The 26,724-nt window shown below is 41.2% G+C and overlaps 2 protein-coding genes across 2 annotated transcripts in view; one reads left to right on the top strand and one right to left on the bottom strand.

Moving 5' to 3' along the window:
• Nucleotides 1-21,516, top strand: part of ddx43 (DEAD-box helicase 43) — a 37,693-nt gene extending 16,177 nt beyond the window's left edge. Inside the window, exons 8-16 of the mRNA XM_062957292.1 lie at nucleotides 1,340-1,450; nucleotides 3,145-3,286; nucleotides 4,609-4,709; nucleotides 6,689-6,776; nucleotides 8,651-8,778; nucleotides 9,027-9,136; nucleotides 9,934-10,072; nucleotides 16,166-16,253; nucleotides 20,072-21,516. Coding sequence (XP_062813362.1) covers nucleotides 1,340-1,450; nucleotides 3,145-3,286; nucleotides 4,609-4,709; nucleotides 6,689-6,776; nucleotides 8,651-8,778; nucleotides 9,027-9,136; nucleotides 9,934-10,072; nucleotides 16,166-16,253; nucleotides 20,072-20,110 — 946 coding nt within the window. The 3' untranslated portion in view covers nucleotides 20,111-21,516. The remainder of the gene's footprint in view (nucleotides 1-1,339; nucleotides 1,451-3,144; nucleotides 3,287-4,608; nucleotides 4,710-6,688; nucleotides 6,777-8,650; nucleotides 8,779-9,026; nucleotides 9,137-9,933; nucleotides 10,073-16,165; nucleotides 16,254-20,071) is intronic.
• On the bottom strand, nucleotides 21,185-26,724 carry cgas (cyclic GMP-AMP synthase). Its single transcript, XM_003226057.4, has 4 exons — nucleotides 25,155-26,724; nucleotides 23,993-24,224; nucleotides 21,826-22,074; nucleotides 21,185-21,330 (listed from the first exon to the last, which is right to left on the bottom strand). Exons 1-4 carry the CDS (start codon nucleotides 25,962-25,964, stop codon nucleotides 21,185-21,187), a joined length of 1,437 nt encoding a protein of 478 aa, XP_003226105.2. The 5' UTR covers nucleotides 25,965-26,724.

The raw sequence follows: 26,724 nt of genomic DNA, 5'->3' as shown, positions 1-26,724 counted from the left end.
TTACTGCCAAAATTTGAACTTCAGCTTGGAAGAGTTTCCGTCGGAACCTGCGCAGGCGCAGCTTCTCCATTAGTGTGAATTCACAGAGTACACTCGAAGAAACATGGTTACAGGTAAGCAACCTGTCCATATCTACATACTGTATATATATACTCAGTCATGTTAAATTCTCTTTTGAATTATTGCTGGGATTCCAATATAACAGTGCAACACATCACAAAACACCATTAAAAGTCTTATCTGACTTTAATTCAACCACTTCTGTTCCTTAGACTTCTGATTGTGATCTCATTTGCTCAGGCCTATGAAGAATTGCAAATATAGAGTTTGTGGATTTGCTTACAAAACTTCCAATCTTCTAGTCCAGCAAGAGCAGCTAATGTAGGCAAGGGGGCACCAACCCAACACCCCCAACTGTTTTCTCCAAAATGCCCCCTCCCCCCCCCCCCAGTACACTCTATGGTTATGAGAGGATCTTAGGCTCAAGAGAGACTTTTTCAATATAGAAAATGATTGAAACCCACTTCTGGCTTGCTTCCAGCTTTAAAAGAAGACCTTTCTTTGCCATAAAATAGCTTAGGGGCCAAATCAGCTAAAATGTGGAAGCAACATGACAAAAAATGGGGCCCAGAGGATTCCATTCTGTTTGTTCCTGCTCTTGCCTAACTTTGAGTTTCTATTTGTATGACTGCCACCATCTTGCTTAGACATGAAATCCATTTTCATGGGACTTGCGTATTTTTCTAAGCGTACCCATTTAACGATCTACAGGTAGTATTCAGCCCACAAGATTATTTTCTGCTGCCATTTCCCTCTTGACATGAAAGCCCATCCCAGCCTATTTTTTCTCTCGTATTGGTTCCAAAATGATAGACATTGTAATAATACTCAATCAATTTTTCATACCCATCCTGAATCATCATTAATCTAAGTTACTTGGTTTGCGCTGCTATCTAATTTTGTGATGATGGATGCTAGAAGAACATCTTTAATATAATTGTAGCCAAATCCAAAGCCTCTTCTACACTTCCATATACTGTAAAATCTAGATTATCTGCTTCGAACTGGATTATATGGCAGTGTAGAGGCATAATCCGGTTCAAATAAAATATTGTGGATTATTTCCTTTGATAATCAATTATATGGCAGTGTAGAAGGGGCCTGAATGATCCCAGCTTGCAGATCAAGTATCCTTTAGAATTTTCAACTTTTTCTTTAGAGTTCTCTTGATGGTAGATTTTTAATAACTACAAATGCCCTCGAGATTCTTTCCTTGGTCAACGGTTGCACTTTACTTTCCTATAAATATGATTTCTGAAGGACTCTGAACTTTTTGCAGACCTAGAGAAAAACGTGGCGGACCTGGTATGTTGGTTCTTATTCCCACTCGAGAATTGGCTCTTCAGGTTGAAGCAGAGTGCTCAAAATATTCTTATAAAGGAATTAAAAGGTAATATTTGCCGTATCCTTTATTTCTATTACAATGTAGGGATTGTATCTTTCTGTTTCAAATGCACAGTCATTTACTGGTAGACAAAAATTTAGTATCCAGAAATATGATACAATGGTTGTAACTATATGGATTACAGAAAACACAGTCGAAACTACTGCATTTAAAGAGTTTAGAGTTCTTCACTGCATTCTGGTTTTCAGTGTTAAAATTATTTCTGTTTTAAATTACAGGCATATCTCAGCTAATAAAATCTTTGCCAAAGCAGCTCCTTTTTACAGTCTTTTAAATTCTTGGACAGGGTTTCCCCCCTCCCCTTCTCTTCCTGTTGTCTAGCTGGAGCTGTTTTAGCATCATCAGCCTTGGGAGTATGGTGAAGGAGGGCTGAAAAATGATCTTTAAGCATCTTGTTGCAGCAGTATATTTGTAGTAAAAGATGAAATAATGTGTGCCTGTCTAAGGTAAAGGGCAGCTGACTACAGAATTCCATACTGAGCATAGATGAACAGCAGTAGAGAAAAGGGAGAAAGCCAATAGGCTTGCCTAAATAGTTGCCCCAATATGATTTCTTTAACCTCCACTTTTGTTTTTAAAGTGGAAATCAGAAAAAGTGGAGGCTAGTAAAAGAAAAATCATAATTGGATGCACTTTGGGAAAAGCTTTCAAGTAATCTCTACAAAGTTCAAAATGTTTTTGTTTACCTATGCAAAGTTTACATGATCTAATTGTTTCATGTACAATAAATTTACATTTTGGGTAAAATGTTTGCTGAAATACCTTGAATTTCTCTTAGCTTTTGCAGTGGAGGAAGCTATCCTTATTCTTACCATGTTAATTCTGGTCCTGTATTACATTTTCTATTAAAGAAGTACTTCCTAGGAGTCATAGAGTTATAATGGTATTCATTTCTCAAGCCAGTTAAATGTTTAATAACCGTTTTAGCATTAATTATTAACAACTTAGAAATACTTAAAACATTTTTTTCAGCAAGATGTTTTTATGGTTGTTCAAATTCTGGTCCCTTTACTCTTATTTAGGGAAAATAGTCTTACGTTTCTGACCTCTATGACTCACAAATATAGGTCATTTTTCTCTATATAGTGCATGTATGACAGATACAGCATTGAAGAGAGAAATGTGAGCTGCACTATGTACCCTTCATACCCATGTATATGTCTAGAAATTTTAATTTATAATCAACCCCAAAAAACCTGGTCATTGTGTGTACTGTACCTTAAGTCTTAAAAGGACACATTCCCTTCTCTGAGTAAAGTGGAGGAAATTTGTTCTGGGAGAAACTAAAAGAAGCACCAATCCCTTCTACTCCCTTTGCCATGACACTGGTTTTGACCTTTTTGAATGCCCGAGAGAGGAAATGCAGCCAGGGGCAATTTGTCTCCTGAGGTGGCATTGGTGCTTTCCTCTCTCCAGGGATAACTTATGGATCTGTCAAGAAATGACGTTCAACTTTTCCATGAGTCGTGTCAAAATCCATAATTTTGGCCCCCAAACCTGCTCTTGACTTACATATGTGGTTGACTTAATACATTAGTTCATACAGTATGTGCGTGGAGATCTACAGTTACAGGCATACAACTTTTTAATGAAGCTATGTTTATTGCAAAATATTAAAATACTGTGCAGCATACTGGCTAAAATATTTACTAAGGCTAAATATTTTACTTTCGTTCTAGTATTTGCATATATGGTGGAGGAGATCGGAGAGGGCAGATCAACGTTGTATCCAAAGGTGTGGATATTGTTATTGCTACTCCTGGTAGATTGAATGACCTTCAAATGAACAACTTCATAAATCTGAGAAGCATTACATACTTGGCAAGTAGTCAACATCAATACATTATGGGAGTTAGTAATATGCAGATAGGACTAACGGCAAAAAGTCACATTGTAGGAAGTTCATGTTTGTGGTAAGTTAGCTGAAACCTTGGCTTTTTCTAGGCTTTGTCGTTCTGTTTCTCCACTTTTGGTTTTCCATTCAACTCCCCTAATTGTTGGTCAGCATCCTGTCAATTGAGCATGTGTCTTGGACCTCTTTTGCGAATAATGTTGTGAAAGGGGATTTTGTACTTTCTCAAGCATATTGATTCCTTGAGTGAAGATGGTCCTGGTTAGGATGCATAAGGATCAACGTTCGGAGAACTGAGATCTCTATTGATATAACTGAAGCCTGCAAAAAAAATTAAACAGTTTATAGAATCTTGGCGTTCCAGCTATAACCAATCATGCTTTCTTCCAGCAAGTTCCGTGCTTTCCCCTCCTTGCCATTATCTTGCCAAACTGTTCCCCTGCCACAGGACATTATTATTTTCCTACAGACTATTCAGTCCTCAAATTAGATTTGGGGGGATGGAGGTCTGTCTCTATGTCTGTTTTGTTTCCTCAAAATAATGAATGGTGCCTGCAAACTCCAAACGCACTGCTATCTCCCACATGTTAGTGAGTAGTGAAGTCTACCGGATAGGGCTGTTTATGGGCGCATTTTTTGTATAACACACTGGTACACAATAAGTATGTATTTAACTATACCTATCTACATTGAGTGCCATGGTACAACACAGAAATAACGTGATTTAGCCAACAACTCTGGAAACAAATTGTCTTATCTTTGTCAACTGTTTGGTCAAGGAAAAAGCTAACACTTATAGATGGCTCTTGCAACTCTAGTATGTAAGTAATGCATAACTGGTCCAGTGAGATATTAGCATAGGAAAGAGTGGTTGTTAAGAGATGTACTTCATGGCACTACCAGTATAATAGAAGATGTTGGTAGCTTTTTAAAAAAGATTCTTATTGGTTTAAATATTCCTTTGTCACTTGGTATGAACAGATGATGCAATCTGTTTCACTTCAACTGACTGTTGTTTGGAAATATGTTTGAACATAAGTTTCAAGATAAGTTCATTAAACTTCATGTGCCTGATTTCACAGTATTTACAGTGCATCTCAAAACTTCTTGAGGAAGTGAATAGGTAATATGGAGACTGTTGAAAATGACCTAAGGAGAGTATTCACATAAAATAAAAGTATACATACTTTTTAAGCAACACTTTTGGCATTTAATATTTTGATTCTGAATTTCAGAAACTCAGTCATTTATAGCCCTAGAATTATAAGTGCTTAACTGTTCTTTATCACAGGTGTTAGATGAAGCTGACAGAATGCTAGATATGGGATTTGAACCTCAAATAATGAAGATTTTATTAGACATACGTCCTGACAGGCAAACAGTTATGACCAGGTATGCATCCTTTTCATAACAATGCATATAGTACACATTACTTTGGTTAGAAGGGCAACTAACAAATATTAAATAAATAATCATCAAAAATTGGACTAGATGGCCCATGTGGTCTCTTCCAACTCTGTGATTCTATGAACATTCTGGAATAAGTAAAGTAAGTAAGTCAAACATTATGAGCATACTCTAAGAAGATAATTGACTATTTCCCATGTAATTACAGAAATAATCTAATATTTATTTCTCTGATCAGAATTGGGTTGTTTTTTTAAATCCAAAAGAGTTAGTCATTATCTATGTATTTTATTTTTTGAGATAAGTTGTTTCTTTTTGTAGCCAAAAGCACTCTTGTCAGATTAGAACGGCAGAATAGTAGATTTAAACCTCAATATTGTGAGTAATTATAAGTTAGTCTGGGGTTGGCAACCTAGTTAATATTTGTTGGACAGTGTTCACTCTATTATTCATTATCAAGATCTGTGCTTGTATTGTGAATGACAGGTTTCCAGCAACACAGATGAATATTAGTCCTGATAATGCAAACACCAAAATGTTTAAAATCCTGTTACTTTAATTGTGAAATTTGCTTTAAGTGTCTCATTGCTGCCCCTTAACTCGTAATGTGAGCTTATGATTGTGAAATTACAATGACAGTTTTTAAAATGAAAATGAGAATCCTTGGGATTCCAGTGGTCCTAGACTATGGAGAAGCTGGGAAAGATGCTACTTCTCTCACTGAAAGATTTGGGGGTGAGGTTTGCATCACGCTGATAAAATACAATTTCTCTTTCTTCCATGAGGGAAAGACATAGAAGACGGGATCAACTTTCTAATTCCCAGGAAGATACATTTTCACTCTTCCAAACTGTCCCTTATCTTACAGCTAGGATTGTTTCAGAGCACCTTCAGATTCTATGTTCCATTTCTTAATTTTTATTGCTTATATTTGATTTCCCCTATGTCCAGTCCTCTACTACCTTTCCTAGTATCCCAAGCAAGGCTTAAATTATAAAATGTCAAATGAGAGATGTCATTTTTTAAATAGGTGCTGTTTTCAGTCTTGTTTTCATTAACTCTTACTCAGCTGAATCCTTGGGGTTTGGTGATTATCACTCAAACATCTGCCTAAAAGCAAACTCTAAATACAACAATGTGAATTCTGTAAAAGCTGTGGGAAGTAATAGAAACATAAAAAAACTTGTGATAGAATAAAAAATAACAACAATTACAAAACCAGAAATGCTTTAAATGACATTACACCAGTGCAGAGTTTGGGAAGCAAATAAGACTAACTTGAAGTCTTTGTGCAAGAAGGAACATATAACTATAGGTATAACACAGACTTAGTGGAATAACTCCCATTATTGGAATATAACAATTGAAGGATATTATCCATTCAAAAAGAATAGATAGGGATGTGAGGAAGAGTAGTAGCGCTATATGTCAGAAAGTGGAAATAACTTTGGGAAAAGTCTGACAGCCAGTTATGTGACTGCTTCTTTCTGGGCTGTGCTCTAACCATGAGGGGATCTCTCTTCTATGGCAACCTAGAGAGGCCCTTCATGGTAAGTATCTAATGCTTCATTTTAAATCTTTCCTTAAACTTTTGATAAAGCATATAATTGTGTATGTTTGTGTGTGTGTATGTATGAGAGAGAGATACTAGATAACAGAATGTTCAGTAACTGCCAGTTTGAGATCATACTTTGTTTCATATCAGCAAAAGAAGGTAGAAGCCAAAAGTTGCTATAAAATTTTCTATATCCTCTTTCTTAGTTACTCTTCATAGTACTTTATGTTGTCAACAATATTTAAAAATCAAGCACAATCTGATTTGTGAGATAAAATGCATGCATAGATAATCAGCAGAATAAGGTTTTAACACTTTGGTATTTGAACAGCTTGCACACTGTTGAACCCTATTTAGCAAATCTGATTTGTAATTGGCTTTTGAACTATTTTTTGTTCATTTCTACCAGTGCTACATGGCCAGATGGTGTCCGACGTCTTGCAAAATCATATTTAAAAGATCCTATGATTGTATATGTTGGTACTCTTGATTTAGCGGTGAGTTGCTTTTTGCTGATTTGGAGTACATTAATCCTGTTTTGTTTTGTTATGTGGGGGAGCAGTTGGTAAGGAGAAACAGGAGGAAAAGTATGCAGGTCTCTGGGACAGATAGAGATAGAGGAAGTAAAATGGAAAGGGAAGAAGTAGAGGGTCACGACAGACAGGATCCATAAGGGGAAGAAGTCAAGGACAGCGGGAGCAGGTGGTGGCAGCTGTTCTTACAAAGAATGTATCAGTGAGCCTGACTATGAGGTATTATAAACCTCACCTCACATTTACCTGCCCTAGCTCCCTTCCCCTCCCCTCTCCCCATCCTGATCTCGCATACCACCTACCCAATTCTACTTTACAGGCAAGATAACCTTCACTCACTCAATCACTCTTTCAGTGAAACCCAGACCTACTGAAGTTGTCACTGTAAGATCCCACTTCGCTTGCCCTCCTGCCACTGTCATGCTATTTGCCCCCTTCCGCCCTGGTTCTCTACTTCTCCCCTCTCTCCATCTTGCTCCCACTTCCCATCCTAGAGACCCTATGCACTACCTGCTCTCTTTTCTCCTGGTCCTCCATCCCATTCCCTTCCCTCCTGCCTGCATGAATGAGTGAGGGAACTCATGTGTGACCACATCCAACCACCCCACCAGTTTGATTTTTTCTCAGTGACCAAATTACAGAATGAAAATTATGGAACAAAGTTGAAAAGCACAGTTACAACTGAACAGTAAGTAAACAAAAATAATGACAACAGAAGTTTAACATAATATTAAAGCAGACACTGCATTTGTTAAAGATGTTTTGTACCTAGTCAGTTGTTATTCAGATGGAGAAAGCAGAGAAGAACTTGCAAGTACAGCTAAGAAGGAACTGGACAAGATCCTCAAATGTAAACTATATTATTGAATCTCAAAATGGGGGTCATCTGTGCCATAGTATTTCTGATTTCTCCATATGGTTGTAAAAGCAGCACCGTGAAGAAAGCCAAAAAGAACAGCAATGTGATACTGGAGGAAAATTCTACATATACCATGGACTGCCAAAAAGACAAATAAATGTGTCTAAGAGAAATCAAGTGTAAATTCTCACTAAATTCCAAAAATAATTATACTAAAACTATCATATTTGGACATATCATAAGATAATGTGATCCATTGGAAAAGATAATGGTGCATGGCACATTGGAAAGCAATAAGGAAAAAAAGAAGACTCCATTCCAGTGAGTTGATTCAATTAAAAAAAACTATGACCCTGAATAAATGAGATCCATACAAAGCTTGAGCCTTTGGAGGCCTTTGAGGCATAGGCTTGTCATAAGTCAAAGCTAACGTAATGGCACATACCAAGAGTCCCAGGTTGGAAAGACTGCTAAAATGGACACCTTGAAATAAATAATACTTACCAAGGTACTCCAGCTAGGATTTAAAAAAATCACCCATTTTACTTCCGATACATTACAGCTGTAAACTACCTTATGTTCACTAGAAGAGCCTGTATTATCCCTGAAACGTCTTGGCTCCTATGTAAGGCCATAGCATTAACACAAAGGCATGCATACTTAAAATTGTGTGTCAACCCCAACTGAAAGATAGGTTCTTAGAGTTGAGGGAGCATATTTGGTATTGTGCACAATTGATTTTAGATACATATGGTTGATTTTGCACTATGCCCTCACAGTCCTGGAGCATCAAAGGAGCTCTTACCTGTGTTTCGCACATCCCATACTTCTTGGCACAATACATGCATATCACTTATTACTCTGTTTTGATCAACTTATTTTAGGTCCAAGTGTACAACAAGATAATATTTTCACAGTTGAAAATAAAAATAAAGTATGTTAACTTTCATTCACATCTGTTTGTTAAATTTTGTTTCAGGCTGTAAATACAGTTGAGCAGAGGGTGGTTGTTATTCCAGAAGAAGAAAAAAGAGCTTTCACACGTTTCTTCATTGACAGTATGAAGTCTGAAGACAAAGTCATCATTTTTGTGGGCAAGAAACTTACGTATGTAGAAGATCTGTAACACAAATATTTAACTATGTTTATGCCTCATTGGTAACAAACCAGATTTGAACCTGTGAATCCTGACATAATGAGTAAGCCATTGGCCATTCCATCCCCACATTGCTTATTCTAGCACCAGTAGAGGACTTTTTTCCTGTTGAAGCTGTGGATCAACCTTGGGTTTTTCTATATGCAAAGCATATAGCTTTTTAATATTTTTATATATTGTTTTTTACTTTTCCAATTAGTGCTGATGACCTATCAAGTGATTTCAGTCTTCAGGGAATACCTGTTCAGTCATTACATAGCAATAGAGAACAATGTGATCGTGAACAGGCCTTAGAGGACTTCAGGCAAGGTAAATTTGAAATAGATCAAAATCAGTTGTAACTTATTAACAATTAATCACAACATCTTTCAACTATGATTAAAGATATTATGTATCAGATTGTATGAAGTCTTGACAAGTATGACAAGAAAATCATTGATATTGAGGTGCTTTTGTTACAGTTTGTGTAATATGGTCTAGCACAGTGGTTCCGAAACTTATTTGGCCTACCACCCCCTTTCCATAAAAAATATTACTCAGTACCCCCTAGAAAGGGGTGTGTGGCTCCTGCTCAAGAGGGTGGGGCTGAGCCTCTCCCGTAGTCCAAGATGCAGGGCTGGGAGGGGCCACAAATGGGCGGCCAGGACTGGGATGGGTGGAGTTACGAGCTCTTAGGCAGGGCCAAGCTATCCCTGTCCTGCGGCGCCTGCCAGGACACAGGGGGCAGGGCTAGAGGAGGGGGCGGGGCCTCTTCCCAAGTGCCTGACCGCCCTCCTGGATCGCTGCAGCGCCCACCAGGGGACAGTAGCGCCCACTTTGGGAATCACTGGTCTAGCATCTGCTCTTTTTCTGTTGGTCTTGAATGTCTTGTAGAAAATACACCAGTCATGTTGATTAAGCTGTTGTTATTATAAGACTCTGATCACTACACTTAACTAACAAAACAAGGAATGTTTACTTATATTGTTTTAACAGCGAACAATATTTGTCTAGTCTTCCATGCATAAAGGTTTGTATTCCATATAAAAATTGTACATTTCCAAGTTCAACACTCTTGCTAAGTTTAGAGGTATGCAAGTTTATCAGTTTCCTTGTTCTTATTCTAGGTAGAGTTCGTATCCTAGTAGCAACTGATCTAGCTTCCCGTGGGCTTGATGTACAAGATATCACTCATGTTTTTAATTTTGATTTCCCTCGCAATATTGAAGAGTATGTTCACAGAGTTGGTCGTACTGGTCGAGCAGGGTAAGTTGAGTAGTGATACAGTGTACTAAAAGTTAGTTCAGCTTCTTGTTCATTAAGATACTTTTCCTTGCAGCAGTCAGCATGTCAGGTCACCAAACTGGCAGCCCTTTCAGCGAACCTTTTCAACTCTCGCTCTCTGGTTTAATCCAGGTTTCCCACTTAAAGTAAATTCTCCCTTTCACCACACACAACTCGGTTTTACCATCCTTTTATCCTCACCCAGTCCACTTCCTAGAAAAACAGTAGCATAAACTGGATGTTAATGGGGCTCTAATCCTGTCCATGGCACACTAGGTTATCAAGGAGAATAGAGTTTTGTCCACCTTTCTGGGCAAGAAGGTCTCCATATCTACACTTGTTGGGTTAAGATTTGTATCTTCTTAGTTTGAACCTCTGGGCCTACCTAAACCACAAAAATGTGACAGCTCATTCTATTTCTAGAAGAAATTTGTAGAGCTACAACTTGGTACAACTTCACCTTTTCAAAATATTACAAATTGGATAAATCTGCCTTCGCTAGTGCCTCCTTTGGCAGACAAGTGCTTCAGCAAGTTCTCTTAGATTGATTTACTCCCTCCCAGGAGTTACACCAATGGGATAATTTCTCTCTTGCATAGCTTTTTCTTTGTTGGCTGAGAATAGCACATTGAGAACTTACTGTGAACATCCATTCTAGCCAAGAAGGAGCCTTCCAATGCCATATGCTTAGCAAGGCTTCCTTTTAGGATATCCTGTTTTCTTGTTTCTTTTTTCTGGGTTCGGAAATTAATTGAGAAGGTGCTAGAGATCCAGTAAGAAATACGCTCCAAAACAATATGCGATCCCTTGTCTTTCCTGGGTGGTGACAGGGATAAACCCTTTCTTGGGTGGCTTCTTCTCCTTGGCTAAAATGGACATTCACAGTAAGTTTCCAACATACCAATTTTGTATGAAGACAAATGTAATGTAGTTCAGACAAAACCAAAATATTAGCAGTATTCTGAATATGAGTAAAAAGAACAAAAAAAATGCATCCCAGTGCCACCTGCACCATTCATGACCTCAATTGGCTGCAGCTGTAAAAAGCCCATGTGATCAGAAGTCTACTGTATCAAGGTTTTTAGTCACAGGAAATTTTGTAATTACAGTAGTCTCGCTTATCCGACTTCCGTTTAACCGACACTCCGTATTATCCGACGCCATCTTGTGGCGGATTGGAAATATTGCACCCTTTGCCTTCATTCAATGCATGGCGAGAGTCCCGTGCAAAAAAAAAAAACAAAAAAACGGAGGAGGAGGAGGAAAGCACATCTCCTGAGGGAAGGGAGGTGAATCGCCCCATTAGGGGCCATTTGTATGCAAGGGAGGGAGGAGGAAAAAAGGAAACGCAATGGCTCTCCTCTCTCTGCTCTTGGTGCATGCAGAGCCTCGGAGACGTCTCTCCAGCTCAGCCTAGTTCCCAAATTAGTGCAAGAAAAGAGCTCATGATTCGAAGGAAGGAATGGAGGGGAGAGAAGCCAAGGCAACTGGCTGGGCTTCCTGCACACACACACTTTGCTCCAGATCCTCTCTCCCTCTCCCTTCTCCCTTCCTTTTTCACCCCCACGCACTCCCTCTTCCTCCTCCTCCCGCTTTTACTTCTGACAGCCTTACAGCAACTTGCACTTCTGGCCTTTTTTCTTAAGAGGCTATCTAGTCCAGCTCCATTCTGCTAGGCTGGAAGACACAAGCCAAGCCTTCCCAACACAGACCACCAGCTCCAGGTAAGATTCTGGAGACAGTTGACCAATATCAGTGTTTAGCAAACTTTGGTTTTCCAATGTTGCCATTCCTCTATGCTCAATGTGGGATTCTACAGTATATCAGTGTGTTCCCAACTCTGATCTTCCAGGTATTTTCAATTTCAAAAATGATGTTTTGGTGCTTAATTTGTAAAACCATAATGTAATTTGATGTTCAATAGGTTTTTCCTTAATCCCTCATTATCCAACATTTTTGCTTATCCAACGTTCTGCCGGCCCGTTTATGTTGGATAAGGGAGACTCTACTGTATGTTCATCCAAATTTGTGGTCATTGCTCCTTTGAGGATCTCCAGTAAATTGAGGAACTTGAGAATGGAAGAGTTAGGCCTGGAAAATGCATCCCATGATTTCTTCATTGTGGTCTCTGTGGAATCGTGCATATGGTATTTTCTGCACCTGCGCAGTAAAGATGGAATCTCCTAGAAAGGTTTTAGATACATTTTGGCAGTAGCCCCCACTCTCCCCATAGAGTATATAGCCAGTGGAAGAGGCTACTGCCTCAGTTTCTTTAGTCCGCTGCTTTCGCAACAGCTAAGGAATCTTCGCTTGTTTGACTAGCTCTCTTTCGGATTGCCTTTTTGACTACGGACTGTATCTGACAAAGTGATCTCTCTATTCCTGACTCAAACTGTTTTTTGATTATTCTACTCTCTTGGCACCCTTGACTTGGACTGTGCTTAACCACTCTCTCCACTCGGTATGTCACCCACTGCATTTTTAAAAGGTGTACCTTTTGTGCCTTGGGGAGGGCCATGTGGTGCAATCTTGCTCCATCTGTCTGTCCTTCACCCATCCACCCCCAAGCGCGGAAGAACCATGAGTTACTGCTCAAAGCACTTCTCTATGACCAGGCCCTTTTCCCTCCCGCCGCCTCTGAGCCCCCTCACCATGTTTGCAGTAGCAGCCTCGGGGGGAGGGGCTCCTTACCTTCTACAGCAACCTCCTCTGCATAGCCAACCATTGACTGGCAAGTCTAAAATTAAGAACCCAAAGCCCCTCCACCGCTATCTTCAGGGCGGGAAAAAGGCCCTGAGTGGACCAAGCCAAAGAGAAATCAAGGGGAAAATAGTTGCGCCCCAAGCCACTCCAGCGAAGAGTGCCCAATTAACACATCTAGTGGTGGCTGCTATTACAGCGCAGGACAGCCTTCCCTCCCCAGCACATTTGCCACGTCTTAGAGAGGTGCATGTACAGATGCCTCCTGGGCGACCTTACCCAAACAGGAGTGCTCCGGTGCCAACTGAAGCAGTGGGTCTCGAGCCCCCCCCCCCCCCCCGCAGTTCACAGAGCACCTGCTGTGCATGCCTCCTGTGCCAACTCTGGAGTCGCCCAGGATTGGGCCATCAAGAATTGCTGCTGGCCCCGCAGCTACCACCAGGACCATACTTGATGGTTCCGATGAGAGGAGAGGGGGTGTTTTTAGTGGCGGCTTGGCTAACCAGGATGTCGCCCCCCGTCTTTTTTGTTGTTTCCCATCTAGGACTATAGTTTCTTCTCCTGTTGGTGCTCTAAGCATCCCTCCAGCTGCCTCCCTTATGGAGCACATTAGCCAGCATCCAATATTTGGTTCTCAGCTGTCAGCTTTTGCCTCAGCTTGGCATGAAATAACTTCAGATGTTTGTGTGCTGAGGCTTATTGAATTGGGTTATTCCATTGAGTTTTGTAGATGCCCTGTAGTGGGTTGTCTCCAAGTTACACCTGCATCTAATCTCCTTTGGGAAGAGGTTCAGGCCTTGTTACAGAAGGGCGCTAGTGGACACCTGCACCTCCCTCAATGTTTTCTACATGTTTTTTCTCACATTACTTCTTAATTCCTGAACATTATGTGAGCCAGAGCCCTATTTTGGACCTTTCAGGTCACCAAATCCCCCCAGGACTTTGACAACGGATTCCTCCCTTCGGGGCTGGGGGACCCATTCGGAAGGCTTCACCATTCAAGGGACCTGTTCCAAGATGGAGACCTCCATGCACATAAACAATCTGGAATTGTTAGCAGCCAAGAAGGCCTTGAGGGCACTTGAACCATCATTGTTGGGGTGTGTGTTCCAAGTCCTCATGGACAACAACACAACAAAATTCTACATAAACAAAGGGAATGCACTCCACCCCACTTTTGCCGCTTGTCCTTCACGTATGGGATTGGTGTATCAGCAGAGGGATCAACCTGGTGGCTATTCATCTTCCTGGAGATGAAAATATTCTAGCCAACCAACCACCTGAGCAGAACATTGCTCACCCATCACAAGTGATTGCTCCATCTCAACGAGTTGTGACCTCTTTTCAGACGATGGGGCAACCCAGAGCTGGATTTATTTACGGCAGAGGAGAACACCAAGTGTTCCTTGTACTGCACGCACCACCCCAGAACCAAGCTCGGGGTTGCCTTGGGGATGCGCTCCTCTTTCTGTGGAGTCATTGCCTCCTGTACGCATTCCCTCCGATCTTTCTTTTCACTTGAGTGGTGTCCAAACTGCTAGTGGACTACATTGACTGTATCCTCATCGCTCCTTGGGGACCCCATCAACCGTAGTTCTCTCCCCATCTCGACATGTCCAGGGACGGGTTTGTGCACCTCCCAAATCGCACAAATCTCACATACCAAAGGGGTTGAGTCCTTCATCCGGTTGTGCACCACATCAGGCTAACGACTTGGCGGATTCAATCCAATCAGTGAGGTCAGATCCAGTCCTGCTTTTATTTCAAAAGGCCTCAAGCAAGTGCTCTTATGTCTACAAATGCTAATCAATAAGGGGTTGACCCTTTTTTGGCACCAACTTATTTAGTTTTGGACTTTTTGGTTTCACTCTCAGATGTGGGCCTCTCCCTTTCCTCCTTGAAATGCTACCTTGTAGCCATTTCCTGGTATAGGAGGAAAGCGAGTTTTCCTTCATGTTTTTCGGACCCAATAATGGTCCTTTTCCTTTGGGGTTTTAGGAATATATAATCCTGTGTTGCCCTCTTGGTCCCATCTTGGGAGTCTGGAGGTTGTGCTTTCCTCCTTGACTAATTCTCCCTTTGAACCCTTAGCTTCAATGGACATGTGCTATCTCTTCTGGAAAACGGCTTTTCTAGTTGCTATTACCTCTGCACATTGTGCGAGTGAGCTCCGTGCTCTCTGGATGGATGAGCCCTACCTATAATTTCACAAGGATAAGGTAGTGCTACGTACTGACATAATCTTCATATCCAAAGTAGCCTTGTTTTCACGTGTCTCAAGAAATAATTTTGCCTGCCTTTTTCAGCATCCCTCCTCTTCTTTGGAGTGGTCATTTCACCTTTTGGATGTCAGAAGGGCTTTGACCTTTTATGTGCATAGAACGGTGGAACTCCAGAAATCTCCTAGACTGTTCTTGAAGTACTAGAAGGATGCCAGTGGCATCCTGGTCTCTTAGCAAAAGTTATCTTCATGTATTGTTTTGGCGATCTCTCTGGCTTACTGTTTGGCCGGTCATGACCTACCCAGACAGATCAAGGGACATTCCACTAGATCTGTGGCTACCTCTACTGCCTTTTTGAGGGGCATTCCTCTAGAAGATGTCTGGCATGCGGCTGCTTGATCTGTTCCGCTCACCTTCGTCACACACTACAAGGTTGATGCCCAATAATAATAATAAAACTTTCTTTATATTCTGCCCCTCTCCCCGAGGGGACTCGGGGCGGCTCACAACATATAACAGTGAACAATGTAACAATATAAACAAAATAAAATTAATAAAATAGAACAATTTAAATTAATTAAACAAGGCAATAAACAAGAAAAACAAAAATTAAAACAGCAATATTAGAGGTGAACATAAAAGTCATCTATAGAGTAAATAATATAAAACAATACTTTCAATATATCAGAAAGATGCGGCTTTTGGCAGAGCAGTCCTCTTCTCTTCAGTGGCATGACGGCCACCAGCCACAGTTAGTACCTTGCTAGTCTACTGTATTTGTGATTTCACAGAGACCACGATCAAGTAATGGTTGCTTACCTGTAACCATGTTTCTTGAAGTTGTCATCTGTGAAATTCACACTTCCCCGCTCATCCTCCCTGCTGTTGTTATGCCTTGATTCTTCGAGCTGCTTCTCTGCGACAGAGGAACTGAGGCGGAAGCCCTTTCCACTGGCTATATATGAGGAGAGTGGGTGGGGCTACAACCAAAATGTATCTAAAAGCTTTTTAGAAGATTCTGTCTCTACTTTGCAGGTGCAGGAAATACCATATGTGCGAATTTTAGAGATGGCCACTAGAAGAAATAGTTACAGGTTTCTTCTCCAATCATATTCAGAAAAGAGTGCCTCTTAACCCCTCCCTTTTTTCATAGACGCACAGGAGAAGCTGTTACACTTGTGACAAGGAATGACTGGCGGGTTGCATCTGAATTGATTGAAATTCTAGAAAGAGGAAACCAGGTATTATATCTGAGCTAGTACTAGATCTGTGTGTGCGTGTGTCCATTACTATTCCCTACACATTTTCGCCATCATACAAATCTTGAAAGAATATTTAATAGTGAAACTTGGTTTTAAATACTTCTTAATGGTGTCTATATGCCTCATGCAAATCAGTTTTCACATCTGCACAGAGATCAGAATGTTCCAGAGCTTGGTGGAAATCCCAATCCCTGTTACGCCCCAGCAATAGGACATCTTTTCATCCAGAGACCACGCAGGGACGAGAGAATCCACTAAGTACAGTTTATTAAGAAAAATATAAAAGAGAAGAAAAAAACACAATCCAAAAGACAAATCCAGAAACCCCCAAGGGAAACAGGGAAATAAGGCAAAATCCATACACTTAATCAAAGTTATCTCTAGAACTTGAGAACAAAACAGAATAAACCAAACCAAAATCCATGAAGACATGAACCACAATTAAAATCTAGAAACTTGACACTTATCCAAGCACACATAAACAAGACCTACAATCCAGAAACTTATGAAGCAAGGCCATGAACTTAAGAATTCCCACTTGAAATCAAACGTTCTCACAAGGGGCTGTCCGCTTGGAGCCCACTTAAAAGCCTCAATTCCCTCCCATGACATCTCACCTGGTTTTTCACTGCTTTATCTTGAAGCTGCTGGGAAAAGTGAGTCTCTCTTTCACACTGTCTCAGCACAGCTGCAGCCACTCTGACCTAGTAAACTCACACTCTCCCACATTCCTCTCAGGAGCAAACTCAGGAAGATTCTCATGGGAACAAATTTCGCTTTCTCTAACATCCTGAGAACTACCAGAAGATTCACCAACACATCTCTCCATGCCACTTCCATCCCCCAAAACCCTCTCCTGAGACCCCACAAAATCCTCTTCCTCACCCTCTGAAGCATCAGATTCTTCACAAACTACAACAACCCCTTTATCTACTGCACATGTTTTAGCTCATCAAAGCTACTGTTTCCTGGGTTTCTCTCCATCTGCTCATAGAGAACATGTAAGAAAAATCACACAGAATTAATGGTAGCTGGCATAGTTCAACAAGAAACTGTAATTTATAACTAAATACAGTCTTAAAATGTGATATGTGGGCATTATTTACATAATTTCGGGTTTCTAGAATAATTCTGCAACAGTGAAGTGGTAGGCATGGTAAATGTAAGATACACACAGTCCCCAAGTTACAAAGATCTGACTTACAGATGACTCATAGTTAAGAACAGAGTAGTTGAGACAGCAGAAAGTGAGAGAAATCTACCTCTCGGAAGGAAAATTCACTCCTGGAAGTTATCATGGGGGAAAGGCGCGTCCACTTAAACTTTATTACCCATCCTTGGTTCCACCACAAGCCAAAATGTTCAAAATCTATCACAGGGACAGAAAGTGAGGTAAAATCTTTTGAACAAGGGCACAGACAGACAGTAGAACAAACACCACAGGGGTGTTCACCCTTCCCTATGCTACCCAAAGGCTATATATTTGGCTGGAATTACACTTAAAAATGTACCTGTTCCAAATTACAAACTAATCCAACTTAAGAACAAACCTACAGAACATATCTTGTTTGTAACTTGGAGACCATCTGTACATTTAAAAGTTTAGTTAACAAAGCTGGTACTACAAAAGTGGCAATCAGAAATGGCTAACTGAATTACTAGTATGGTAAGCAAAGTACTGAAATAACCGATTTTCATCAACAAAATGTTTTACTTTGAAACATACTCACTTTAATTTTTTTACCTTTCACTTAGGGGAAATGTTTTTAAATTGAACTACCCGTATTTCTATTGTAAAACACACCCTAATTTCAATACCACCACTCATAAAAATACGTAAGATACACTTACGATTCTAAGACACCCCATTTTTAGAGATGTTGATATAGATAAAAGTGAATCTTAGAACTGAAGAAATAAGAGTCAGATATTTGAATGTTGAATGGAAACATGTTGAATTATTTCGTTACCTAATTTTATCAGGTAGTTCCAGAAGAACTAATTTCCATGGCTGAAAGATACAAGCAATTTCAACTGAAAAAAGAGATGGAAAGGGATTTGGTAAAGCCTCGTGGTAGATCAAGAAAAGGTTTTTAATCCATTGAAGATGTCATTTGACTACAAGCGAGTTCCTGTGAAAATGCTAGTAATAATTTAAGTCAATAATATCAGAGTCCTGAAACAGTAACATGTTGAGAGACAAGATACTTTCTTGAAATACATGCTAAAAGTAATATTGTAACTAGCTGGTTGGGAACTGGCTGTGATTAGATGAGAAATACCAGAGAATCTTGCATGTGTTACCTTAAGTATCAATATAGTAAATATAATTTAAGAATAAGATATAGTGCAATATATTTTGACACCAACTGACATCCATGAATTCCATCTTCTCACTTTCAGGGATAAAAACTTGCACTGAAAACATTAACTGTAGTCAGGTGTTTTGTATCCTTTTGTATACCAACATCTTAGTACATTCAGAAATAATGAAAATTATGCTAAGTTGTAATTTTTTCACATTTCTTTTTTGCTTCAAAATAGTATATTGCAATACTTTAGTAAATATACCATTTACTGTCTTATATTACAGGTTTTTGATACATTTTTGTTGGGAGCAAAAAACTTGGTATTTTTGTGAATAGTACAAATTGTTAACTCTTGTTTCATGGTTATGATTCTGTTCAGATAGATGGGATACTTGTATTTCACACAATAATGCTGGCAAAGGTTGTATAAAGTTGAAAACTGATACAGATCCTTCCCCAACTTTAATTTAAAATGAGACCTATCTTTAGTGTGTGTAGCCATGTTTTATTGGTCATGTGTGATATACTGATATACCCAAAGTTAATTCCCACCTGTAGATTAAAGATGGGTCTGTTAAAATGTGTAGAAAGGTGTAAAGGAATATAAGTATTTTAGAACTTGTTCCTTTTGAACTCTTAAAATAAATCTGAATGTTGAAAGAATAAAGGAATGTTCACTTGCTGAATAAAAATTGCTGCATGACCTCCATGCTAAATTAAAGCTCCACCTGAACTGTTTAAGAATGAACTTGCCAGCTGGAATAATGCTAGTGACATATAAAAATATGTTGCATATGCAAATAATTTTTAATAAAATGTACAGCCATTTGTATTTTACATACATTCACATACATGAAGTGTTTTTGTCATGCTGTAGATAGTGCACGTGAATATTACTAGCTCTTAGATTTCAAGCTTTAAAAGGCTTGCTTGCAGTTTCATTAGCACTTTTTATGAATTAGTTAAAAAATATACGAAATCTATTGTTTATTTCCTTTTCAATTGTTTTTACAAGTGCATTACGCTTTGTCCTGTCAATCCTCTCTTCAGAGAACAAGTTAAATCCAGGTATAAAAAAGTGTGGTAGCTTAGCTTCTTTGAGGCAGTCGAGAAAATAATTCAATAATCTGTTAAAACATTCATCAAGGTTTGCAAGAAGCCAGTCGCTGTCTTTGGGCCATTTGACACATGCATGGAAAAAGGCAGTTTTGACATGATAAGAACAGAATTTTTCAAACTGGTTTCTATTTTCATGTTTCGTTTTAAGCTGCAACAATAAATACTTCAGAAGCTTGAGACAATCTTTCCTGTTGGAAAATAATGAAAGTATGTGGTGAGATAAGTAATTTCTAGCACATCATGCTAGGAACAACTGGTTTAATAGAAACCCAGGCTATTAAAAAGTGCAGTGGATCCACCCTCATGTCACCACCATTTAATCATATGCCAAGTAATATTCATGTGAAACATTTTTTTTGTATTTGGCAGATTCAGGAACCGAACCACTGGATATGGTGGACCAACTGAATTCAAAGTTGATTATGAATTTAGCAGAACTTCTGCCTTCACCTGAGCACTGAATAAGACAGGAAGTGCTTTTGAAAAAATAGCTACACTTGTACATAGTAAGTTAGAACTGTCACCTTCTTCTGGTTTATTGTGAATGAGCAGAGTGTTATTGCAGACAGCTTATTCTCTTTCACTAACACAAGACAGGTAGCAAACCAGAAGTGGGAAGGCATAGGATGTGAAATCCTGATTTCTAGGTTTATTGTTGACCAACAAGCCACAACTCAAAACAATTACAAATAGGGGTTAACTGCTGGCTTACACAGCAAACACAAATCATGATCCTCAACTTAAGTGATCATGTAAAGCTTTGTTTCTGATTTGTCCCACCCATGACCAATCGGGTGGCTCACCCTACTTACCAGCCTGCACTTATCCTTATCGCTTAACTACACAACTTGGGGATGATGGGAGTTGCACCCAAGCAAAAAAAAACCTCCAATCCGAGGAGCAGACCCTCAACTTTCACCCCGCCAGATCTCGGGGTAATGGGAGTTACAGCCAGCCAGATCTGAACCTGATGAGAGTTGCAGCCTGTGAGGAGGTCTTGGACAGGTGGGAGTTGCACCCCATCAGCTGTATGATTTTATAAATAGTCCCATTATATGGTTATGCATTTTCTAATGAGACCATTAATAAAATCCAAACCCAAACAATAACAATTTTTAATAAATAGCATTACAAAATTACTAACCCGGGCAACGCGGGTTACCTATGCTAGCATCTAACAGTTTCTCTGCCACAGTTTGTATTCTGCTTTAAAGCCATGAACTCCACTTCCAGTCTTGGCATATATCTTTTTAAGCACTTCTGGCATGTGCATTTCCCATATGTCCTTTTAGCCTCTATCTTAATCATGTCTAGCTCTTTGGCATGGAGATAAAAATCAGGGCGGAATAGTTTAGGTCAGTGGTTCTCAACAGGTGTTTTGGCTTACAACTCCCAGAAATCCCAGCCAATTTACCAGCTGTTGGGATTTCTGGGAGTTGAAGGCCAAAACATCTGGGGACCCATAGGTTGGGACCCACAGGTTTAGGTGGCTATATGTCCCTGGGGGTAATGGTTAGATACTAACCTGCAGCATTTCTCTCCCTTGATTTCACAACACGTCTTTGTTTGACCATGATTTTGAAGCAGCATCTTCTCAATGTTTGAGAAAGAAAGTCGCCAGGTATTTTCTAGGTTTTTTAAAAAATGAAATACTTATTTCAGACTTTATCAGAAGTATTTTGTAAAATATTTGACAAAACTTTTTTTTTCTTTTGGTATGTATGTACTTATGTCAGTGAGGGTCTCATTATCATGATTGAGCTGTTTCTACCCTGAATATTTTTATACATTTCTTTAATAAGGAATAGAAGGAATTCTAGACTTTTGGTTCTGTTAAACTGTTATGCTTAGTAGCAGGAATTATCTGTTACAGTCATCTCATTCTAACATTACACAACAGTTGAAAAATATGACAGTATGCAGCCTTCTCGACTTTTGCCCTTCTTTTCCTGGCTCTGCATAAGCATCCTTGTCCCTTTGTGCAAAATGTATGCTTGACAGAGGGACAAGGTTGCAGAGAGGGCTGGTTGTAATTTAAATCTGAAACCCTTTGTCATTGTGTATTACAAAATGTAAGTACTAATCCAAACAACATCAAAGATAATGAGATTTCTTTTTAGTACCTATAAAGCATTTTCCATCTTTAACATTTTTGGTCACAAGATATAGCGGTTCAGAGCGCAAAGACTTCTTTACTTTTGTTCCCATCCACTCTTCAATGCCCAGACCATTCTCGGTACTGGAACACCACTTAGGATGATGAAATTCTAAAGCAAGAATGATATCTACTGATATAACAGAAGGAGGACTTCCAATGAGAATGGTTACTGCTGGGCTTCCAGGTCTCTTTTTCTCTACAGAAACGTTCATATCTGTTAATAGCAAAAAAAAAAAAAGCAGAAGAGAAGGGGGGAAACAATTTAACACTTCCACTAGGTGACATATTTTGTAGTGGCTACTTGTAATTTCTTCAAACCTCGACAAAATACAGAAAGGTAATGTCAATACCATTTTTAACACAAGGAATTCCCTCACCATTCCAGTGATTAAAACATCCTGGAAAAAGTCAATATAGTCAAGATAGTAAAACCCTTTTGCTCTTTGAGTCCAATGCAACCATCGTAAAAAAAAAATCTGTAGTAAACCAAAGGCCACTATAGGTCTTCATCCTGTACCCATGACAAATGCTCTGCTGCACCACAATTGCAGATTTAGTCTTACTGAACTGCAGAACATCAAATGCCTTGTGTTGTGAGGCCACAATCTTGTGTATGATTGAGACCAGGGTCTGTTCGGGTCCTGAGAGAGACATCTAACCATGTTTACCTGAAAATAAGACATCCCCTGAAAATAAGACCTAGTACAGACTTTGGTGAGTTGCCAAATATGACATTCCCCCGAAAGTAAGACCTAGGAGGAGGTAGCTGCAACCACTGAGGAAGGTGTGTGTGGCATGAAGGAGGAGGGAAAGGCATGCGCCTTTACCTCCTTCGCCTTCCTCGGCAGCAGCAGCTCCCTTCTCTGCCAAGGAAGGTGCGTGCGGCGTGAAGGAGGGAAAGGCACACCTTTCCCTCCTTCTCCTTCCTCGGTGGTGGTGGCGGCAGCTCCCTCATCCTCTGCTGAGGAAGGCATGTGCAACGTGAAGGAGAAGGAGGGAAAGGCACACGCCTTTCCCTCCTTCACACCACATGCACCTTCCTTGGCAGAGGATGGGGGAGCACAATAAGACATTCCCTGAAAATAAGACCTAGCGTGTCTTTTGGAGAAAAAAATAATATAAGACACTGTCTTATTTTCAAGGAAATGCAGTAGCAGTAATCATTTGAAACTGCTCCACTCTTTCAAGTGGGGTTTTTATTCATGGGTAGTTCACGTTTCTGAGATACCTTTTCCAGTGAGTCCCTGTCAGTGCAGATCCCTTCAGTGTGCGTTGTGAAATCAGGATCTTTTGCCACTATGGACCCCACTTTATACTTGCTTATCTTGAATTTCACTTGACATTTTCAGGACCAAGTTTGGATATTCCTATGGAGTTCTTTACAATCTGTTTTTGTTTTTAAGAAAGTTAAATGAATTGGTGCCATCAGCAAACATCTCCACCTTATCTTATCTGCCTTATAATTTTTCTTAAATTTACCTGGATATAGTTTTGTTCTCTAGAAGACATTATCAACCGGATGTTGTTGGGGCCACAGCTAGCTGATTAAATGGCTTATTTTCCACATAACCACCCCCTCTCAGGAGACTGAGCACATCCTCACCTCTAGTAACTGATGGATTAGGTAAGACTTTTTTCTGCTCAGTTTTCTCCCTCCACACTAAATCAAAGAAGATGCCTGTTCGTTCCAGTTAGTAAATGCTAACATTTCTAGAGCTCCTAGGAAGAAAGAATGGTAACAACTAAAGCAATCTTTGCTACCTACCACTAGTACAGTCAACATTATTTAAAAAAAAAAACAGTGCCATCTTACATGAGTGCTCAGAAATATGCCTCACTGTATGGTAAGGGAATTAGATTCAGAAAGCTTTTCTTGGTACTGTCCAAATGACAAATTATGGCAAGTAAACAATCCGCAGGCAACATCTTGCAACTCTCCCTCCCCAAAAATTAGCTAGTTTCTGTAGACAAAAACACTGCTTTTGGTAAACTTTCATACAGCCTGAAAATAAATGCATCAAACCGGATGACCAGAACATGTAAAGTATTACTGCAGTCTACAATCAAAAGTTGTAATAAATCTTTTCAGGCAATGACCCCTATGAAGCATGAAAAAAGTGCTTTGTATTTACCTGCCATTTTCTTTACTTCATCCATAATAATGTTCCTTAGTCCCAAAAGCATACGAGAAGATGAAAGTCGTTCGTTATCTTCACAAAATTCCTTGAGTTCCTTATTGGCAGGATCTCTTTTCAGCTTTACATAATGAAAGGCACCAGAAGAAGAGACAACTTCACAGGATTCCAGCTCCAGTCTTACTTCAGGAATTTTAAGCATAATATCAAACTCATTTGGGCTACAGATCTGGAAGCCAGGGAAAAAAAGTGGAGTTACCATGTGTCCCATGTCCAAGATAGTAAAGGAAAAGAGATGCCAGAAAAGGTATAATCATTCAGATAGGAACAGTCATGTCACAGCGTTTATACTAATATATCACGTTGATAGCTATAGCCCCTTCTACACTGGGTTGTTGTGTGTTTTCCGGGCTGTATGGCTATGTTCCAGAAGCATTCTCTCCTGACGTGCTGCCCACATCTATGGCAGGCATCCTCAGATGTTGTGAGGTATATTGGAAAAGTAAACGTGCGAGGTTTATGTATCTGTGAAAGGTCCAGGGTGGAAGAAAGAACCCTTGTCAGTTGGACGTGTGCATGTTGTAATTAATTACCCTGTATGGCCTTGCAGCTTAAGGCCTGGCTGCTTCCTGCCTGGGGGAATCCTTTGTTGGGAGGTGTTAGCTGGCCCTGATTGTTTCCTGTGTGGAATTCCCGTTTTCAGAGTGTTGTCCTGATTTTACCGTTTTCAAAAATACTGGAAGCCAGATTTTGTTCATTTTCATGCTTCCCTCCTTTCTGTTGAAATGGTCCACATGCCTGCCATAGATGTGGGCGACAGGTGAAGAGAGAATGCTTCTGGAGCATGGTCACGCAGCCCGGAAAACTCACAGCAACCCAATTAATCTATTACCCCCATATTTTCCCTTCCCTTGTTCCCCAACCCCACACTTTCCTAGTAAATGTTTCCTAAAAATTCGAGCAGGCAAGGGTAAACTTGGGCCCTCCCTCCAGGTGTTTTGGACTCCAACTCCCACCATTCCGAACAGCCTCCGGCCCCTTCCTTTTCCCCCTCGGCCGCTTCAGCCGCCTACACCTGGAGGGAGGGCCCACGTTAGCCCCTGCCTGGGCTCTAGTGGGATGAAGCCTGGCAAAGCAAGCGGAAGGCGGCAGCGCGTACCTTGGCGCCCTCGTAGTAGCTTCCAGCGCCGAAGACCTCGACGGTCTTGAAGCCGGGCACCTTTTTGACGGCGCGCACCAGCCGGTCCCGGAGCTGGTTGACCTGGTCGGCGGCCTCGCTGCGCGCCTCCCTGCCCAGGCGGAGCCTCTCCAGCACCGGGCGGAGGGCGGGGGAGGCAGCAGCAGGAGCAGCGCCGCGGGGGAGGCTCTTCCTCCGCGCCCCCGAGCAACGCTCGGCCTCCTTCGCCTCCTGCCTTTGCGGAGCAGCCCCCGGCGCCGCCTCACCTGCCTGCGCCTGCTGCTTCTTGGCCCGGGAAGAGCGCTTCTTCGCGACCCCCTTCTCCTCGCCGCCCTCCTCCTCCTCCTGGCCTTCGCCTCCCTTCCTGCCCTTCTTCGGCGCTTCTGTGGCTCCCTTCGCCGCCCCCGCTGCCCTCTCCCTCGGCGCCGCTTTTCCCTTCGCCTCCTCCTGGCCTTGGCCTCCTTTCCTGCCCTTCTTCGGCGCTTCTGCGTCTCCCCTGGCCGCCCCCGCTGCCCTCTCCCTCGGCGCCGCTTCTTCCTCCTTGGCCTCCTGCCCTTTGGCCCCCTCTGACTTGGCCCGGGAAGAGCGCTTCCTCTCCATCCCCTTCTCCTCGCCGCTGGACTGGTTCTTCTGGGCTTCAGTTCCCTTCCTGCCCTTCTTCGGCGCTTCTGTGGCTCCCTTCGCCGCCCCCGCTGCCCTCTCCGTCGGCGCCGCTTTTCCCTTCTCCCCCTTCGCCGCCTCCTCCTTCTTCTGCCCGCTCTTCTTCCTTCTCACGGCGGCGCCTGGCTCCATGGCTTCGCTTCCCGCCAGGAAAATCAAAACCGGGAACGCTATGATTCTACGACGCGACGCGACGCGAGAGCCGAGCGCTTCTTCAAGGGCTGGGATCAGTGCTGCCGGGGGTTCGGCCTCCGGAGAAACGAAACCGACCGGGCGGCCGAGGAAGGCGGGAAACTGGCCGAGTTCGAGTTTCCTTTGGGGGGGGGGGGGATTCCCCTTTGCGAGAGAGACATGTCCCCGGCAAGACACGCTCCCCCCTCTTTGGAGTTTCGCCACCTTCGCCTGTCAACCTCTTATTCCGGGGGTCCTCGAACTTTTAAAGCAGAGGGCCGGTCCACGGCCCCTCAGAGTGTTGGGGGGCCAGACTATGGTTTGAAAAAACGTATGGACAAATTCCTAAACACACTGCACATGTCTTATTTGTAGTGCAAAAAAAAAAAACAACAACAACCAAGGCACAATACAATATTTAAAAATAAGAACAATTTTAACCAACATAAACCTACCAGGCTGAGCAAAGGAAGATAGATGCTTTTGAACTTTGGTACTGGACAGGCCCGTAGCCAGGATTTTGTTTGGGGGGGGGGGGGTGAGTTTGAGCGGGAGAGGGTCTACCCTAGCAAACTTTTTGTATGGTTATCCCATTACCCGCATGCTTATGGGATATATAATTGAGCATGGTGATCAGATCATGATATGAATCAATGTAACAGTTTAAATAGTAAATGTAAGGCTTTCTCACGGACCACCCTGAGAATTTCTGAAGCCCCTC

The sequence above is a fragment of the Anolis carolinensis genome, chromosome 1 (assembly GCF_035594765.1).
Source record: "Anolis carolinensis isolate JA03-04 chromosome 1, rAnoCar3.1.pri, whole genome shotgun sequence".
NCBI lineage: Eukaryota > Metazoa > Chordata > Lepidosauria > Squamata > Dactyloidae > Anolis > Anolis carolinensis.
This window is presented reverse-complemented; position numbering and strand designations above follow the sequence as displayed.